This window comes from Meleagris gallopavo, chromosome 1 (assembly GCF_000146605.3).
Source record: "Meleagris gallopavo isolate NT-WF06-2002-E0010 breed Aviagen turkey brand Nicholas breeding stock chromosome 1, Turkey_5.1, whole genome shotgun sequence".
NCBI classification, from domain to species: Eukaryota; Metazoa; Chordata; class Aves; order Galliformes; family Phasianidae; genus Meleagris; species Meleagris gallopavo.
In genome coordinates this window covers 168,483,124-168,501,956 of record NC_015011.2, presented here as the reverse complement: position 1 = coordinate 168,501,956, position 18,833 = coordinate 168,483,124, and the positions used below count along the sequence as shown (strand labels likewise).

The following is an 18,833-nucleotide window of genomic DNA, read 5'->3' as shown; positions in this document are numbered from 1 at the left end:
AAAAAAAAAAAAGATGCTGTGCTGTACACATAGTTACAAAGAATGGGTGAATATATACACATGCTTATATAAATACATATATGATTATATATAACAAATATCTTTTTAGCTGATGTAGAAAATTCACCTTAGCTGTGGCTTGTGGGAGATCAAACGGAATACGCTGTCTAATTTTGGGAGGTAACTGTGTTAGAACATCATTCTTCAGTCTTCTGATCATTATTTTTCTTAGAAGTTGATGTAGTTCTTCTAAATTTGAAGCTCCTCTACAGTCCCATTGTTTTCTTTTACCAAAGAATCTGAAAATGAAAAAAAAATAATCAATATTGTTTGGTGAATGCTAGTTATTCCAAACCCAATGGAAACTTCAGTGCACAATTCATTGTAAGACACAGATATGAAGGCATTTAGGATAACAACACTCAGTGTTCCTGGTTACGTTGGATGGATGATTGCTTTTTGTCTGATTCCTTCCAACACTCAAGTCAGAGCTCTTTTAATTTCTAATCCACAGACCTGACTCCCCATCAGACAAAGTCCTCTATCTCATTCCATCTACGCTTCCCTTTACACACGTGAATTTTCCAGGTATCACTAATCAGAAGAATCTACTACAATGCTTCTTTATGATATTAAAGAGGGTAACAGCTGATAAAGAAATTAATCACAAAAGCTGCAAAGAACATCATTAAAATTCCTTTCCTCTCCCATCTGAATTCACTGTTATGTACATTCAGGATTCAAAGCTAAATGCTCCAGCTGGGCTGAGAGCAGGAATGGCGCCGGCATCATCGTGACGAGCCGTCCAGCAGTCCGCTATGGAGGAGGATCCCGAGCTGGAGAGGTGAGGGGCGGCCGCACTGTGCAGAGGGTCGGACCGCGGCTTCTCCTTGGCGCTGGGCTGCGCTGTGGAGGTGCGGGGCCTCCGGCCCGGCCCGTTATCGGCTCCTGGCCTGCAGGGTTCGGCTTGCGCGGCCTGCGCGCTGCTCTGAGCCCTGAGCTCTCGCTGGGCGATAGCGTACATCTCTGCGTTGTTGTTACTGTAAGCGTTCCTCTGGTGTTACTTAGAGGCGAGAGTGAAAGGTCTTAAAAATGGGTGGTTAAAGTTATTTGGTTAATGAAAAAAGGTTGAGGTTTTTGCAAGCAGCTGCGTGAAACTGTTACAGCAAAGTGATCCCGTGGTTCTGTTTCATAACTTCTAAGACGTGTATCTGAGAGTGCTGGTGCCTGACAAGAAGGATCTGGGAGTGCTGCTGGATCACAAGCTGGGCATGAGCTGAACATGGCTGCCTTCGCAGCCCAGAAAGCCAACCGTATCCTGGGCTGCGTCCAAAGCAGCGTGGCCAGCAGGTCAAGGGAGTGATCCTGCCCCTGTGCTCTGTGCTGGTGAGGCCTCACCTGGAGTACTGCGTCCAGATGTGGAGTCCTCAGTACAGGAGAGACATGGAGCTGTTGGAGTGTATCCAGACAAGGGCCACAAAAATGATCCAAGGGATGGTAGAAGTTCCCTATGAGGACAGGCTGAGAAAGCTGGGGCTGTTCAGCCTGGAGAAGAGAAGGCTCTAAGGAGACCTGAGAGTGGCCTTTTGGTATATAAAGGGGGACTGTAAGAAAGAAGGGGACAGACTTTAGCAGTTTGTTGCAATAGGACACAGGGACATGCTTTCAGAGTAAAAGAGCTGACATATAGACTGGATGTAAGGAAGAAGTTCGTTTACAGTCATTGTGGTAAGGCCACTGGTGCAGGTTGCTCTGAGAGGTGGAGGATGCTCTGTCCCTGGAAGTATTCAAGGCCAGGCTCGATAGGGCTCTGTTAAACCTAATCTAGCTATAGGTGTCCCTGTTTATTTCAGGGGGGTTGGAGCAGGTGGCCTTAATGGTCCCTTCCAATGGAAGTGATTCTATGTTAAGTCACTTCTTTCTGCTTAGATCTGACACATTTTTGAAATTAGATACATGTGATGCTGCTGGGGTGGTGGGAAGGATTGAGAGTGTAATGCTTTCCAGGAAGCCTTTAATTCTTGGTAAGGCACTTCTTTACTCAGATCATCAGTTTAAATATTAAAGCTTCTTTTTATACATGCATGAATGCTGTTTTTGTTTGTGCCACTCCAAACACTTTTCTCTTGCAGCCAGTATTTTGTACTCCCAGCGCTTAAAAGGAGCTTATATGCAGGAGGGCGACCAACTTTTTACACAGGCAGGTAGTGATAGGACAGTGGGGAGTAGTTTTAAACTAAAAGAGCAAAGACTTAGGTCAGATGTTAGGAGGAAATTCTTTACTCAGAGTGCAGTGAGGCACTGGCACAGGCTGCCTAGAGGAACTGTTGGTGCCCCATCCCTGGAGGTGCTGGATGGGACCCTGGGCAGCATGAGCTGATGTAGCAGCTGGCCCTTGGCAGGGAGGTTAAACTAGATGGGATTAGAGGTCCCTCCCAACCCAAGCCATTCCGTGATTCTTTGACTCTGCGCTGCCTGCCTTCTGCTGTAGCTGTGGAAACTTGTGTCCCCATACAGTGGTTAAAACAGGCTGCTCTCTCTTCTAGGAACCCCTTCTGGAATTCCATTCTGCTTCAGATTGCTTTGGGACCCACTGTTCTTTCCATGGCAGCGTGTTAGAAAATGGGCATGGAATGGTGGGTTCATGAGGCTGTGTTGTTGAACTGTAACTGTTTTTGTATGTGTTTTTTCAGGTCTGAAGTGAATTTTGTTTCCTAGCGTTCCAGACTGGAATCAGCTAAGAGAAGCAGACTGTGCTACTTGTTTGTAATTGTTTAGGAAGAGTCTTCATCCAGCTTGTCCTGTTCTGTCCCTACTGCCCTGTTCTTGTGTGTCTGACTCATGCTTCATCTTGTGTCTCAGGCTTTCTTCACGTCAGTAGAAGTGGGAGTCACTGCAGAAGGGGAATGCTGACCTGCAGGTTACTGTGCAGCTGTTGCATAATATGGATTTAAAAAATGATGTAGTCTTAAAATCAGTAAAATATTACTGTTCACTACATTTTTATGAGTTATTTCCCTGATCACCCAATAGCCTTTGTTGTAAGCCTGAGCTGGTGTTTTTTCCTCTGAACTTTCTGGTATGTCAGTGCAGATCCAGACTGTAAGACAAAGGTATCTTGCGATCCCAAGGAAATCCAGGGGTAAATTCTGTTAGTGTATAATGGTGATGTTAAGGTATATGACTCAATAGGCAGTACTGTAAAGAAAACCCTTACAAATCAGCTACCAGGAACTGTTTGTTTCTGCTGCAAGCATGTGTACTTGCTTTTCCTACTTAATTTCTACTAAATATCCCCACCTCTTTTTTCTTCCGCCTTCCTAAAAGGTCTTTGTGCTTGGTGTCTGTATTGGAAGCACAGAAAAAAAAATGAGGTTCCCCTGGCAGTGTAAAGAGATTTTTTTTTACCATGTATCCAAATTGTTCCATAGTGAAGTCTTTCTCTCATTAACTATAAATATTTCAGAATCTTAATAGAATTGCCTACCATGCCTGCTTGGATCATCATCTTGGAAATAAGTGTTTCCTAAAGGAGATGCTGTTCTGAATTCCAAGAAAGACCATTACTGGGTTTTGTAACAAGAGGCTTCTTGTTGAGTTGAGAATTGATAGCCTACTATTTTGCTGCACAGATGTCCTAATTACACTCCTTAACAAGTAAGATTTGCACCTTGGAGAAATTAATTGACATTTCTTACTGTTATTTTTAACAGTTAAAATAGAAATGTCATAATTAGGTCATTATTTCCCATTTTTGCCATATGGCAGAAATTGGTCTGCAAGCTGATATCATTGTTTCAGATTGAGCTGTCAAGAATATCAGCGTGGAAATGTCCTGAAAATAGCACTTATGAGACCTACAAATAGAATGTTTAAATAAGCTACAATCTTGATCTGTGAAAGATGAGAGCATCAGCATGCCCCGTGTATCTTCAAAGGCAGAGATGCTCTACATTGAGAATTTTGGGGTGTATTTGTATGTGTATTTGTATTGTGTATTTCTTTATCCTTGCTATGAATGTTCTGGCTTAGCCTTCTTTTCTGGCATCCCTTTTCATCAATAAGTGTGCGCAGACAGGACAAACTAGATCATAAGAGTTCATTATGAATAACACTGGTCTTCGTTACTGTTCCTCCCTTGTAGAAAGCAGTATCTTCAGACCTTTGATTAACTGAAGGTCTGGGTGACAATTACTTGGATATAATCAGAACACCCAACATCTGTTTCTATTTCCAGCCCTACACATGACCAGAAATAAGTTATATTGTCAGCATAACACTATTTTGAGAATACTGATTTTAAAAAGAGCCCTGTTGTTTTCCCTGGGTTGCAGCTCTCTGTCAGGACCAGGAGTCCAGCAGGTGGGTGTGAGCATTCAGTGATGTGGGGTCCAGCAGAAAAGCAGCCTGCCCTTTCAGGTTATGGTATAGACTGCAAGCAGTTAGTGATGCTCTGAAGGTCTTTGGTAGAGCTGCATGTAGTAAGATATCCCTTCTCTTACTTCAGGAGCTGCTGAATGCCAGTATTGCCTTTTCTGCTTGCATGTCTGTGTGTTTCAGTAGTCGATTGCATGGTGTGAAGCAATTCCACTAAATACATTGCCGTTGCAGTTCTTTGAGATCTCCAATAAGACGATGGCACAAGCAGCAGTGGCAGGGTTAGTTAACTTGTGTGCTTGCAGAGGCATGACAGCAGCAGGAGGCCTTACACACAGCTTTGCTCCAGCTCCCCTACCCCTGGTGCCACCAGCCCCCAGAGGCCCAAGGCAGCGAAGGGCACCAGGAACCCAAGGCCAAGACTGGAAGGATGAACATCTCCTTCCTGGTGTCCCACTGCAGTGACTCGGTGCTGCAGCACCTTTGGGACTGAAGGATGTTGCTGTGAGCATTTCAAGGTTGCACAAGGCTTATTATGGGATGTTTAGGGAAGAAACCAAAGGCAGGGAAGGGGGTTGATATAGGTGATTTAGGGAGGAGTGGAAAAATAAATGAGTAAGGGAATAAAAAGGATTGGTCACCTGTGAACAGGTTGCAGGTAGTTACACGTGCTTGGTTTGCCCTGTGCCTGACCAGCATGGTCTGTGTTGCCTGAAATTCCTTTCCAGCCCTTTCCTGGGTGAGGACTCTGTTCTATGGGGCTGTGAGTGCAGTACCTGGAATCAGAGCAGGATTGGAGGGACCTTGTGTCTGTGGTGCCAGCAGCTGGGCTGAAGCCAAGAGCTGGCGGATTGCTGCCAGCACCTGGGCAGGATGGAGTGGGTGACACTGGGTGGTAGCCACTGCAGTGAGAAAGGGACCCACGTGCCTGCGGTGTGTGTGTGTGTGTGTCTGCTGGGCACAGATTTTCAGCTTTGCTGCAAGTTGGATTTGGGGCACAGAGCTGTGAGGCTCTCCCAGGCTGTCAGACCCAGCATGATGTATTTTTCCGTTACAGTTTTGTCTATGATTAAAAGCATTTGATGGTCTCTAGTTACGTGGTGTTTTCATCGCCTGTAGCTGTAGTTCATATTTCAGTTTATAAATTCACTTTTTCAGAAGAATGATGAAGCCCAGACCCCGAATGAAGAATAGGAAACAGATGTGATTTTGCCTGACCTCAAAGCTTAACATTCTCCCATTCTTAGGGCATGTGCATTTTATATTACAAATTGTTAGAGTTTATGAGGTGGAAGCTTTGCCTGTGGCCTTGAAATATAGATGACAAAGTCTCATCCTTCAGAAATGTAAATAGATCTTGGACAATACTCATGAAGATATCAAGCATCTGTACACCTGCACTCTCACGCTACTGTATTGTTTAGCAAAACGTGATTGCTCAAAAAGAACTGCCACAAGTTCAAAGTAGTGCTTGCTATCCTTGCTATGAAAGGTGCCAGAATGATTACTGTGCTCTTAAATATGCCCCTGCCCTTCATTTTCCACTCCTGATTTTCATCTCTTTAGTTTCTTCTCATGTGAAAGCTGTGTGCTTGGAGCTGAAGCTGCTGGCTGCAGGAATGCTTGAGTTGTAACCAAGCTGTAAAAATGAAGACAGCAAGGAATGCTGAGTCCCAAGAGGCCTTTAAAAGCAAAGTAAAAACCCTGTTTGCATAGCTTTTAACTTACTTATGCAGAGAATGTGGGTTCAGTGAGTGGAAACACATCATTTCAAAGATGATCTGAGCATTTTTTTCCTCGGTCTGTGCACGTCAGAAGGTCTTTGTAAAGATGCAGTGATTAGGCATAATAATAGTAAAAGACAGTATTATGCCATAACTTCTGTTAGAGCTGAAGATGTTGCCTTAAGGTTGCTGAGGCAGATGCCAAGTCAGTTTGATCTGTGATATAAACATTGCAAAATAGTATCTCATAGTTTATGGCTTATAATTCCTACTCAAGTTAATAGAATTGATGTCACCATATTAGTTTATCCTGATGTTTCCACTAAAGCTGAACTGCAGCTGGTTAAAATATTTGTGTGCATTTTATTAGTGTTTTATAGCTGAAACGCTTTGGTTTATGATTTTTAAAAATAGAATAATGGCAGATATAGAGGCTTTTAATCTGACTGCTATACAGATTTCTTACAATCACAAAATCTGGCAGCTACAGTAATAACAGTGAGGAGTTTTTTTCCTCTTTCCCGCCCTTTGTCTGGTGCTTCTGTTCGAAGGCTCAGGACAGGCTTTCAGAGGCCGTGTGCTCCTGCTGTGCTCTCTCTGAGCTGGTTCATGCTGCTCAGGTGGTAAATTCTAAGTCTGGAGAGAAAAATACGTTTTTGCCTTGACTTCACAAAGTGTGTGACATCTGCTATATCTTGGTGGCTGAGCCTGTGTTTCTTACAGCTCTTGCAGTACTGGGGCATTGCAGTGCCACACGTCTCTCTGCTCTCGCCTGGGAATGCAGCTGTCCCTGGCTAGGTTGAGAGGGCTGTGCTGCATCTAGGTGCACAGAACTCTGACACAACAGCTTACTGTGCTGATACTCCATTTCTTTGAATGAGCAGATGTGCTGAATGTCATTGCAGGGAAATATGTGCTTAAAAAGGGACTTGAAGTACCCCAAGCACAGCTGCTGCTCAGATGATACTGATAACCTTGGAGGCACTTCTGTGAGAGACCTTAAGCCAGTGTGCAATACATGAGTGAATGGACAAATAACACAACAGTTTTTGGTGTATTTCCCTGCTGTTGTTTCTGTGGGCTCTTTATTTTGCAAACCCTTCAAATACAAGCTGTAGTCTGTGAGTATCTGCGTATCTGCCTGGCATAGATCTTTTTTTCTGGTTGGAATTGTTTCCCCTTGAAATGAAGGACTATTCAGACAGATAGGTTGGTCAAGGATTATTTCCATGCTCTTTGAGGTTCGGTGGCAGATTCCAGAAGATTGTTTAGAAATCTTCAGTTAAAATGGTACTTGCTGTAAATTGCTCTGAAGCCAGGAAGTACTTCAATGACAGATTACTGTAAGTATAAAATTTGACAACTCTACTTGCAGTTCTGCATGGGTAGCTGTACATAGAGTGGCTGTATCTTGGTGCATGTTACACTGTACCCATTTAGCACCAGTTTTTCTCTTACAAGGAAAAAAGCAAAACATGACCAAAAGCAATACAGAAGAAAACATGTGTGTGCATATAAAATGTCACCAACCAGTCCTAATGAATGGAGCTGGGAAAATTTATGTTAAGACCATAGCAAACTGAAGAGGGGTGGACTTTGACTGACTGCTGTGTGACTGCATCAAGTTTTCTTGTTAGATACTGAAGGAAATGTGGTACTATTTAGTTTTAATTCCTATGCATTTTATTTCATTCGTGTACAGTGTATGCAATTAAAGCTAAGACCTTTTGTGTTTTCTGTGCAGACTTCAGTAATCTAAATGGTAACAAACAACTGTGTTAGATGTTTAAAGCCCAGCAGTATATCCTCACATGGACCTGCCATAGGAGCTGCTTGCTTTTTGTCTTGGCTCTGCTGCTTCTGTTAGATGATGAGCCTTGACTTGTCTAGTCTCAGTTTTGGCTTGACATCAGAAATTATATTCAGGGTTTTTTCTTTTTGTAATCTGTTACAGCAAAGCAGCAGAATCCTAGGATGCTGCTAGTACCATAACATCATGATAGGGCATGGATTCTTTGCACCTTGAGTTGAAAGCTCAAGAGCTCACACCTTTCTTTTCTTGCCCTAGGTAAATGGTGATGCTCTTGGTCGGCTTGATGCCAACGGTCATTCTGCCACACTGCAGCTGGGAGAGCTGAGTGGTGCATACTTTCTCAGTTACCTCCTGCTTTTAATTCCTTGAGCCTTCAGTCCTACCCATATCAGTGCTGCTAATGCTTAGCTTCATGTTGTGGGTTATAGCCAGGTGCATAGCTCTCCTATTCTGTCTCACAGTTCTTACCGGGTGGCATCTATAGTTTCTTACAGTGAACTAACCCAATTGTTAGCTTATGCATTCAATTTATGAAATAAATGACTCATTTTATTTCCTTATTGGCTTTTCCATTAACTTCAACCATGTACTGTTGAGCAGTTATTAAAGTTTTATTTGAAATTGAAATTAATGTGTAAAGAAAACTGAAAAGATTGACACTGCAGGAATTAGCTACAATTTGAGTAAGTTGCATTCTCCAATGACTTTTTAAGTGAGCATGGTTATTTAATTGCTTTAGTGTTAATCTGGCTGGTTTGTACTAGAAGATCCTGGTAATGTGAAGTCCTTTTTGAAAGGCAGCTGTTCATAAGCACAGAGACGAACTCCTTTCTTCCACCACTGAACCAGAACTGGTACAATTTTAACAATTGGTAGAAATATGACAGCTGGCTGCTTGGTATTTTGCTGGTGTTGTCTAATTGTGCTTGAAACAGATCTGCTATGGTTGGAGGACTTGAGGAAGAAACAAAGTTGACAGCAGGGGAGAACGTTCCCAAAAACCTTGGGGACTGTGCTTTTTAGAGTAGTGTACCAGTTCCGTGCGCTTTATTTCTACTCTTGAATTGAAATCAGTATTGCAGTTGTTGTGTTTACAACATTTCCTTTTTCTTCCCTGTAATGAATTAAACAAAAAGCTTTCCACTTTATTTACATAAGTGCGTGAAGTAGTAAGTTCCTGTTGTTTTCTTCAAATGATAACTCTTTTCCTCTCCTCGTGTTTAGGAAGGCTGTGGAAGAGTTACTGAAGGAGGCAAAACGTGGGAGAACCAGAGCTGAAACAATGGGAGCGATGGGCTGGTAAGTTGTGCCAAAAGGAACTGAATGACTGATACCAAAATAGATTTTGTATTTAATGGGTGACAGAAGTCTTTATGTTTTAATTTGCATCATGTTTAAATATTTTATTTTCTTCACCCAGGTATTAATTTGTCTGGGCAAAATTAGAGCCCTGATAATAAAGAAGCTGAAGAAAATTTTGCCAGCATAAAATTGCTTGGCTGAATGTGTTGAAGGCAAAGTAATTGGAGAGCTGGGTGTCGCATCTGGAGTGGATTTCCTTACTACCATAGATTGAATTGGGTTGTGAAGTTTAGATCAGAACTCTATGAGTCTTTATAAATATGAATATATCTATATATATATGTTGCTTTCATACTGGCCATATGTTACTTGGTTGGATCCTGCTTAAATTTAAAAAATTGATAGCACAGAAAAAGAAGCCTTAGTCTCAAACAATAAAAATAATAAATTATCCTCTAGCAGAGAATCCGTGTATAAATTTCAGCTAAAAAATGAACTGAATCTATAACCTGGCTTTTGGAAGGAGACCTTTTTTTCAAGTAAAAAAATCTATAATGCTGAGACTTTTGTATAGCAAGTGGGGAAAAATGTATCAGTATTTAAATCCGATGTGAAATATGATGGTAGATCTTCAATGCAATATTTCAGGTTTTACAGGTAGATTATAATGGAATATAATGAATATAATTGCAATTAAAGAAAAAATAACGTGGTAAAGAGTCATTCATCTTAAAATAATGTATATGACTTTGATAAGAGGCTGTTGGATCTGGGGATGTTCACACAAGCAGTACACCAATTGACTGTGGTAAACTCATTTGTAGATAAGGTCTGGCTTCCTCTACCAACAGCATAACAAGATAAGCCTGTGCTGTTTATGAAATTCTTGGCTGATTTCTTAGCTATGTTTGTTTTAGCAGCTCTGAAGAGATGAAAATTGTCTTGCTCAAAAAGGGGAAATTTTGTATGTGTGTATTTTACCCAATATTTCTGCTAGGGAGGCAGTTTACACCCTTTATATGAGAATAATTAAATTGATTTAGTCCCCCAGAGTGGCTACAGTTTTTCTAATGCAGCGTGCTTGTCCTCTGTGAGCCTTGCCAATTTACCAGGCAAACCTGTGCAGATAATTAGCACTATGAAGTGTTGTATGCATCCAAACATTTGCAAGTTAATTCCAGATGTGGAGGATTTCTTCTGGAAGATACTCTGGCATCCCTCCCTGACTTTGCTACCGTTTGTGCAGCCTGGAATGTCTTCCTGGAGTGTGTGTGGGCCTCTACTCCTGGCCATTTCTTATTCGTTGTCTGTGTGAGAGCAGAGTCCCACACAGCTATGGTTATTGGCACAGGGGATTAACATGTGGTTTACAAACACCCGATGCCCAGAGGCATAGCAGAGGGTGACCTGTTCTTTGGAATAGCAGTTGATTGGGCCAGAGTTGTGCTCAAGACGTAGGAAAGAGGATTGCCAAGAAGGCTTCAGAAAGAGGAAAGCTATTGACATGAGGTTTGGCACAGTGATAACCTGAACTGAGATTGTTGAAGTAAGGATCTTTTTAACTGTGAAGAAATGTAAGAATAGCTGTACTTTACTGACTCAAACGAGGGATCCATCTCTGCATTGCCCTGTCTCCATCAGTGACTAATAGTTAGGGTCTAGGAAATGGGGTAAGAATTATATGAGAAAATAGCAGTACATCCTCAGTTTACAGTTCCAGCTTCTAACAGCCTGCAGCTCAGGATATTCTGCATTGACAGGTGATATTTTTGCATATGACAGTTCTCTCAAAGAGAGAAAAATCTCTGGAGACTGTACTAAGCTGAGTATTGCAGTGCAGCAAAATACCATCAGATGTAAACAACGTTAAAGAGTAAATCCCAAAGGGCTTCAGAGATTACATCCAGTACTGATGTATACTCTTGCAACTGATAAACTACTGAAAAGCATATAGCTGCTGTTCTGAGCTTTGTGGGTGCTGAATGAAGTGAACATGAAAATATATGTTAAAAGACCAAATCCAGGAAAGCATAAACTGGTAGAAGCAAACGGATGAGATCATCACCAACTTGATTAAAGCACAGTCTTAATGGGTAGAACACAAATCCTCCCTTCTTTGCCAAACTCAAAATGCTTATAGGTGTGGTTCACACACGAAGACCTGTGGGATTGCCTCAGTCTTTTGTCATGGGAGTCTTGGAGGGGCAATGTAGAACCCCTGGAAAGTTCTACCATCAGTCCTGCGTAGGCACTGGACAGTGGAAGTAACTGGACCTATGGAAAGAAGATTGGTTTTGCCATCTTTCTTTGGACGAGGAGAGGCAAATGCAGCTGCTGCTCATACTTCACAGATTCCAGTTTATGTTGCTCTCCATCAGCTGTTGGATATGAGGAAATATGTGTCAGTGGTATTTGACAGGAATTAGTTAATAAAGGGAAGTGTGTGTCTAGGTGCTGTTCACAGAAAACTGTTGTGCATACCATTACGAAGGAGTAGAGTCTCCTGGTGGGTGTTGCTGGAAGCAAAACCTTAGCCAGCAAGCCTCTGAACACTGCTTTGGGACTGCTTTCAGATCTATGCAACTGCTCCACTACTGTTCACAGTGATTAATTCTCCACAGTTCAAGTATAGTACTTAAAGAAGATCCCCAGGCATCCCTACCTAGCTTTTTGTAGTCTCCTCATATGATGTGGGTAGTCAGTTGCTGTTTGGTGCTTGCAGTTCAAGCTCAGACACAGTGTAGCTGACAGTCAGGAGAAAGGTGTGTGAAGTGGTTGTCCTTCAGCCCAGGGCCTCCAAGACAACAGTTCAGTCTTGAAAATACAGGACAGTGTTGCTGGTTACTTCCAATTTGAGAATGTTTTATCGCTGTTAGATTGACTCACAAGTTTTCTGTGGATAGTGTGGGTAGATGCTGCAACCTATGTGATTCAGGTGCTGTTAGAGGGAAGGCTTGTCCCAAGATGGAGATGAGCACTGACACTGAGCAAAAGCTTTATGCAGAAGAGTTACTTGACACTCATAGATATGTGTATTGGGTTTACATGGCAAGATTTTGGTGAGTGAGGTGAGGGGGGGCTCTGAGAGTGGCCTCTGTGAGCAGAGCCTAGCAGCTGCCCAATGTCAGAGGAGGAGTACCGAGAGATCTGCCACTTGTGGAGCCCCATGCTGGAGCAGTGTGTTCCTGAAATGATAGGCTCTGTGATATAGAGCCATGTTGGAGCTGAGCTGGAAGAGCTGCAATCTATGGGAATCTCATGCAGGATTTTTGAGATGAGAAAAGACATTAGAGCAGCTGTCTGGAAGTTAATACTTGAAGGACCAACTGGATCCAAGATGGGAAGTTAGGGACAAATAGAGTTGGAACGCTTGAAATAGATAAATGTATTACACAGTTGTAGAGGTTGGAAGGGACCTCTGGAAATCATGTAGTCCAACCTCCTGCTAAAGCAGGTTCCCTAGAGTAGATTGCACAGGAAAGCATCCAGCTGGATTTTGAATGTTTCCAGAGTAGGAGGCTCCACAGCCTCTCTCTGCAGCTTATTCCTCTGCTCTGTCGCCTCTGAAGTAGTTTTTTCTTTCGTTCATATGGAGCTTCTTGTGTTCCAGTCTCTGCCCATCTCCCCTTGTGTCACTGCACACTGCTGAAAAGAGCCTGGCCCCATCCATTTAACTCCAATCCTTTAATATTTGTAAGCATTAATGAGATCCTTTTTCAGTCTTATCTTCTCCATGCTGAACTGCCCCAGGTCTCTCAACCTTTCCTTATATTGGAGATGCTCCAAGGCTCCAGTCATCTTTGTGACTCTCCACTGGATTCTCTCTAGAAGTTTTCTGTCTTGAACTGGGGAGCCCAGAACTGGACACAGCACTCCTGATGTGGCCTCGCCTGGGCAGTGTAGAGGAGGAGAATCACCTCCCTGCACCTGCTGGCCACATTCTTTGTAAAGCATCCCAGGATCCCATTTGCCTTCTTGGCCACAGGGCCACACTGCTGGCTCATGGCCAACCTGCTGCCCAACAGAACATCCAGGTCCTTCTCTGCAGGGCTCCTTTTCAGCAGGTCAGCCCCCAACCTGTGCTGATGCATGCAGATATTCTTGATTCATCAGGGGATGATTGACACAGATAGAGTATCCCACACTGCTATATATGGGGATTTGCCTTGTGTGTCTTCAGGTAGAATCAAGCTATAAGCACAGATTTTCTTACAGATTTTGTCAATCCTATGTATGTAATTCATAAGCTTCCTAATAGCAGTGGAGTTGGGTTTCATTTTAAGGGCTTTTCCACTTTGAGAATGTCAGTTAAAATACTGCAAAAGTAACTATGGGGACACGTTCTGGAGACTTTTTTTTTTTTTTTTCTTCTGCTTTATGGATCTGTTCTTCAAGGATCCTCAAGTGAATTAAGGCTAAACTGGCTTCCTAAAATAAGATATGGAAAACAGGATATTTTGGGATGGCTTGTTCAGCTCTGCATTGTCAGAGCAGATGAAATTGTAAGAAATAGATAAATGTTGGAAGCATTAAATTATTTTTAGCTCTCTTTCTTGCAGAGTACTCCTGAGATTAGTTTCATGCCTATATATAGTTTTCAGCCCAATACCAAATCAGTTGGCCAGAAACACTGCAGAATGTGAAATAATAAGGATAAGAAAGATTTGAGGGCATAGGAACAGAGATACACTATGTTGCATCTTGTCTTTGAATGGGTGTTGTGTCATATGCAGAAACGCTGCAATGTGATTCCACAGCATCTTTTTCATTGGATATGAAGAGGTGGAGGAATGAGTTACAGATGGACATTGTGACATAAGTATTTTAAACTGTTATGATCAGAGCACAGATTCCCATGCAAAGTCCTGCCAGGTGCATCTGGCTACCAAGACCATATGTAAGAGCTTGCAGTGTGCTTCCAAGCAGCCTCTTTTGTGAGATCCCTCATGAAAGGACAGCAGCCTAGATTACTTGCTTTGGAAAACTGCTCTGGTAAAACAACCTCTAGCTGCTTTTTGTGCCTTCAGTCATTATTCTGTTAAGTACTGTGTTTTCCATGGCAATTTGGAAGTGGTAGAAATGTTTTTCTAAGTTCATGCATAAAAAACTCTATTTCCTTGAAAGATCTGATGATCTGATCTGTATACTGAGGCTGACTGTGCCAAGCCTGTTTGGCATGTTCAGTTACACAGCAGAGGGGAGACTGGCAGTGTACTTCAGTATCTTAAGCAGCGTTAGTGAGTTTTACTGAGAAGAAGCCATAACGTACACTGGTGTACTGAACTACTGTGCTAAACTTGATGGCAGGCATTGGCTGAAGAGCAAGATGATTATTAAGAAAGTTGACTGAAAACATCAAAAGGGAGTGTAAGACTTTATGTATGTATGCAAGGATGGTTTGTGTCTCTTCTTCTTGTTTAAACTGTGAAGTTGCCATTTCATCACTGCATGGCAGAGAAATGTGGGGGGATGTAAGACTTGTCATTGTAGGAGATGGGAATCTTGGTGTAAATACAGCAGGTAAACTGTTACACTGAGTGAATGCTTTGCTGCAAAACTGAGTATGTTTTGTCAACTAGACTACTTTAGAATTGTAGTGTGCATTCATGGTCATGCCTACAGTTCTGCTTCAGGCAAGCTTGAGTTTGAAAACTTAATGCTCTTTTAACGCCTTTATTTACTTATTCGAAGCTTTTGCAGTTTGTTCTGTGGCACAGTTCACTAGCCAGGAGATTGTGATCCACCTTGCATAGGCTGAGCTTTCTTCCCAATACTTCACAATTTACATGGAGGGCAAAGCTGTCGCATTGAGCACTGCGGGATGGGAGCTGCAGCAAGCCAAAGGCTTGTCTTCAGGAGTGTGCTACAGAAGTACTCTACAATTTTCTTACCTTCAGAAATGCTGTGAAGGACATCAATGAGTTAATAATAGAGTTCTTTTTGAATTTTCACTATTACATATATGCCATATATATATGTAAACGTTTTGGACTTATGAGCGTGCATGTGTAGTGTTTCTCATATGCCATAATCTCGTTTATTTTCAAGACTTAATGGCAGAATACATTTTCTTAAAGTCAGAGGTCAGTGAAACTGATGTTTCTCTTCAGTGCCATGACTTACTGCTGCTCCATGAAAACCCAGGGGCTCGTTCTTTATCACTGTGATAGTGAATTAATGGCATCTCTTAACCGACCCTGAATTCCTGCGTTTCTCATCAGTTTTCATTCTTAGTATAGCTCAGGCAGCACTCCTAGTGCCAAAAAGACATAAATACTTCAGCAAAATGGATTTATTTAGAGCAGACTATCTCATTCTGGTGCTATATATGTTAGTGCTTAATCAATACATTGGCTTTTAAGAAAAGGAAGAGGAAAGAGACAAATGTAAAATAATTTGTACCTTAATGCATCCAAGAGAAAGCTTCTTGGTAGGAAGCATTGAGATACAACAGTTCAATGCTGGCATAAGACATACAGAGGACTTGAATGTTGGCTGGTGTTTGTGTCGCATGACATTTTGTTTGCCACGTTCTTAGCTAATGTAGCTTGAAGTGGAAACACTCTTCTACTGACAAATGTTAGCTGTGTACTTGCACTCAGTAATACACCTAATACATAATGACTGTCTCCCTAGTTTACAAAATATCTGCACAAAGCATCTTAATTATTATTATTTTTCTTTAAGCTAGATTTGACCTCACCATGGACTTGCAGTACTTGAAAGGAGCTTATAATTAGGAGGAGACCAACTTTTAGCGTGGGCAGAAAATGATAGGACAATGGTGAACAGCTTTTACATTAAATGAGGTGAGATTTAGATTAGATGTTTTACTCAGAGGGTGGTGAGGCACTGGCACAGACTGCCCAGAGTGCTGTGGGTACCTGGAGGTGCTGAAGGCCAAGCTGGATGGGGCCCTGGGCAGCCTGAGCTGGTGGGTGGCAGCCCTGCCCACAGTGAGGGTTGGAACTAGATGATCTTCCTGGTCCTTTCCAATCCAAGGCGTTTTTTTACTCTATGGGAATAATGTAGATTTATATGGATAAAATCTACAAGGCTCTAAACTAACTATGATGTCAAAATGTCAAGAAACATATAGCAGAAATGAAACAATTTGGTTGTTTAATGCATACTTCTAAAATGGCTCTAAGGTCTTTGAGGACAAGAACAAGTAGTGCTTAATAGGCAGATCTGAAGTAAATACAATGTCCAGTTCAAAGGCATATATTCAAAGCTGTATTGTTTTCATTTCATTCTCTAAGAGATGAAAAATTGGGAATAAGTAGTGTAGAACTGATACCAAGAGGATAAATGCAGTATAGAGTATGTGTTTACTAAAACAGGCTAATAAATTACGTGCAAGAAAGAAAAAAAAAAAAAGTTGGAAACAATGGGAAAGAATTGACTACATATCTTTTGTATTCAAGAAAAAGAAATAAAACATTTTGTTTGGTGACTGCTAAATGTAGGTTAAAATTTGCATGCCTCCTTTATCTGTTTGATTTCTACAGTTATTTGGATTCTTCATGCAAATGTTTCTTTTACTTTCTAAATATTTCAGTTTATTTAACCTATTACAGTCAGCATTATAGTCTTATAAAACATTCTCATTTGACTTAGAATGTTATTAAATACTTGATTCCTGAATAGCTAAGTCAAGCACTGACAAACAAATATATTGTCACCTTACAGTGTGGTAAACATGAGCATTGCCCTATCTGCTTCCTGCTGCCTTGTGAAAATCGTGGATTTTCATTGCATTGAAGTAAAATAAGCCTTATTCTACAAAATAAGGTAAAGGAAGAATGGAGACAACCTCGAGTGTATCTTTCTGTACTGAGAGTTTACACTAGGTGGCATGCAAGGAAAGCCAAAACCACGAACATGTCTTAAAATTATTGAAGTTAAACTCTCGGTTTTGTCTCAGGATGTTTTTATCTTGTCTTTTGATTGCTTTTATGTGTCTTTACAGGTTGAAATGTCCTCTTGCTGGTGCAAACAAAAGATTTCTTATTAATACCATCAAAAACACATTACCGTCTCAGAAAGAACAAGACCAAGAACGTGAGCAAAAGGAAGTCAGCAAGGAGCCAGAGCCAAACAAAAGCAGGAAAGAAGAAAAACCAAAGAAACACAGAATTCACCCATACACACCCAGCTTTCAGTCCAGAAGGAGAGTCAGCTACTCTCCTCCTAGGCACCGAAGCAGGAGCCAGCACACAAAGGATAAGTATGAAAAGCGATCTAGCAAACGGTGAAGAGAGGTGAATATGTGTTGTTACAATCCAAGAATGTCATTAGACATCAGACTGCAGGGATGTTTTGGTCTTTTCAGAAGGAGATTCTGTTCAGAATAGATTTTTGAACTGGTTTCTTGTGTGAGAAGTAGTTAGAGGTAGCTTTATAAAACTTTTCTTCAGGACTTTTAAGAGAAAAGTGAAGTGCAGCGTAAATCTTTCAGTTCTCTGAGAACAGACATTCCCTTCCCTTTGCTCCTTTCCTCTCTCCCTTTCTGACTAATCTTAGGGTCTTGGTAATGGAGCATAATATGTGCGTCACTGTCTGATACAATTTATTTAGTCATATTACCCTTTTGGAAATAAATTTAAATTAAGCATAAGTCTATCTATTGTATAAAGTTAGCAGAACTTCTTTGCTGCTTAACCAATTGAGAAGTTTTGCTTGTTTGGATTAATTTAGTTTTAAGTACCTGGAAGAAAGGAAAATTGGTCAATGCCTGGCCAAGCACGTATGTTTTGTATAGAATATGAGAGTTTGGTTTCTTTAGACAGTATGAAAGTGGGCAACACTAGTTTTGCTTTCCAGGAAGGACTTCTAGGAAATACTGATCTTGTGCGTTGTGTATTCACAAACCTCTCATAGATAATAATAAATGTTACCCCTAAAAAGCCATAATGCAATAATTGTCTCTGTTTAGACTTCCCTGTGTAAGGAAGTAGTTTGAACAGTCTCTTGTCATGGTGCTTTCAAAACAAACCTTGAAGACAAAATTATCATGTCTCTGTCCACTGCTAAGAAGTTTCCAAGTAAAGTGTAGAACTAGAAATGCAGAGATGTTTAAAAACAATCAGATGCTCACTTTCCAAAACTGTGTGGCAATTTTTTTGTAGTACAGTTCTTAAGCTTGTGACTTTGAGCATGTACAATATACATCAGCATATTCTATGTCTTTTTTTGTTGTTGTTTTACAGTAACAAACTTCTGTGTGAAATATTTAGTGTTTTGGATGTTCTCAGAAGTATGTTTGTTTTGAACATAGGTTTTGGTTTTCGAGTGTGTGACAATAAAATTTAAATTGTTCATTAAAAGTGCTTCGTGATATTTATGGTGTTAATAAGTTTCTTAATTGAATTGGGCCTCTGTCGACTAAGAGAACTGAGCGCTGACACTTGGTGGTCCTTCAGTGTTGTGTCAGGACAAGAGTGCCACCTATAGGCACATCTATACCTCGTCTTGCTGTGCGTACCTGTCCCTCTTGGAAGGATCGTGTTTAATTAGGAGATGGGGAAACCAACGTGGAGATCTACCGTGTCTGAATTTTGATGTACCAGCTGAGAATTACTCTTCTGAGTAATGGGAAGGTAGTTAACCTGGTT

At 41.3% G+C, this 18,833-nt stretch overlaps 1 protein-coding gene across 2 annotated transcripts; it reads left to right on the top strand.

The window, feature by feature from the left end:
* Positions 1-738: 738 nt before the first annotated feature.
* On the top strand, positions 739-18,558 carry LOC100544276 (protein POLR1D). Of its 2 annotated transcripts, XM_010728914.3 has the most exons (4): positions 758-844; positions 2,547-2,636; positions 9,139-9,213; positions 17,189-18,558. In XM_010728914.3, exons 2-4 carry the CDS (start codon positions 2,623-2,625, stop codon positions 17,472-17,474), a joined length of 375 nt encoding a protein of 124 aa, XP_010727216.1. In that variant the 5' UTR covers positions 758-844; positions 2,547-2,622; the 3' UTR covers positions 17,475-18,558. The 2 variants fall into 2 exon arrangements, with proteins under 2 accessions (XP_010727215.1, XP_010727216.1); XM_010728913.2 differs by lacking the exon at positions 2,547-2,636 and having other exon boundaries at positions 739-844.
* The last annotated feature ends 275 nt before the right edge of the window (positions 18,559-18,833 follow it).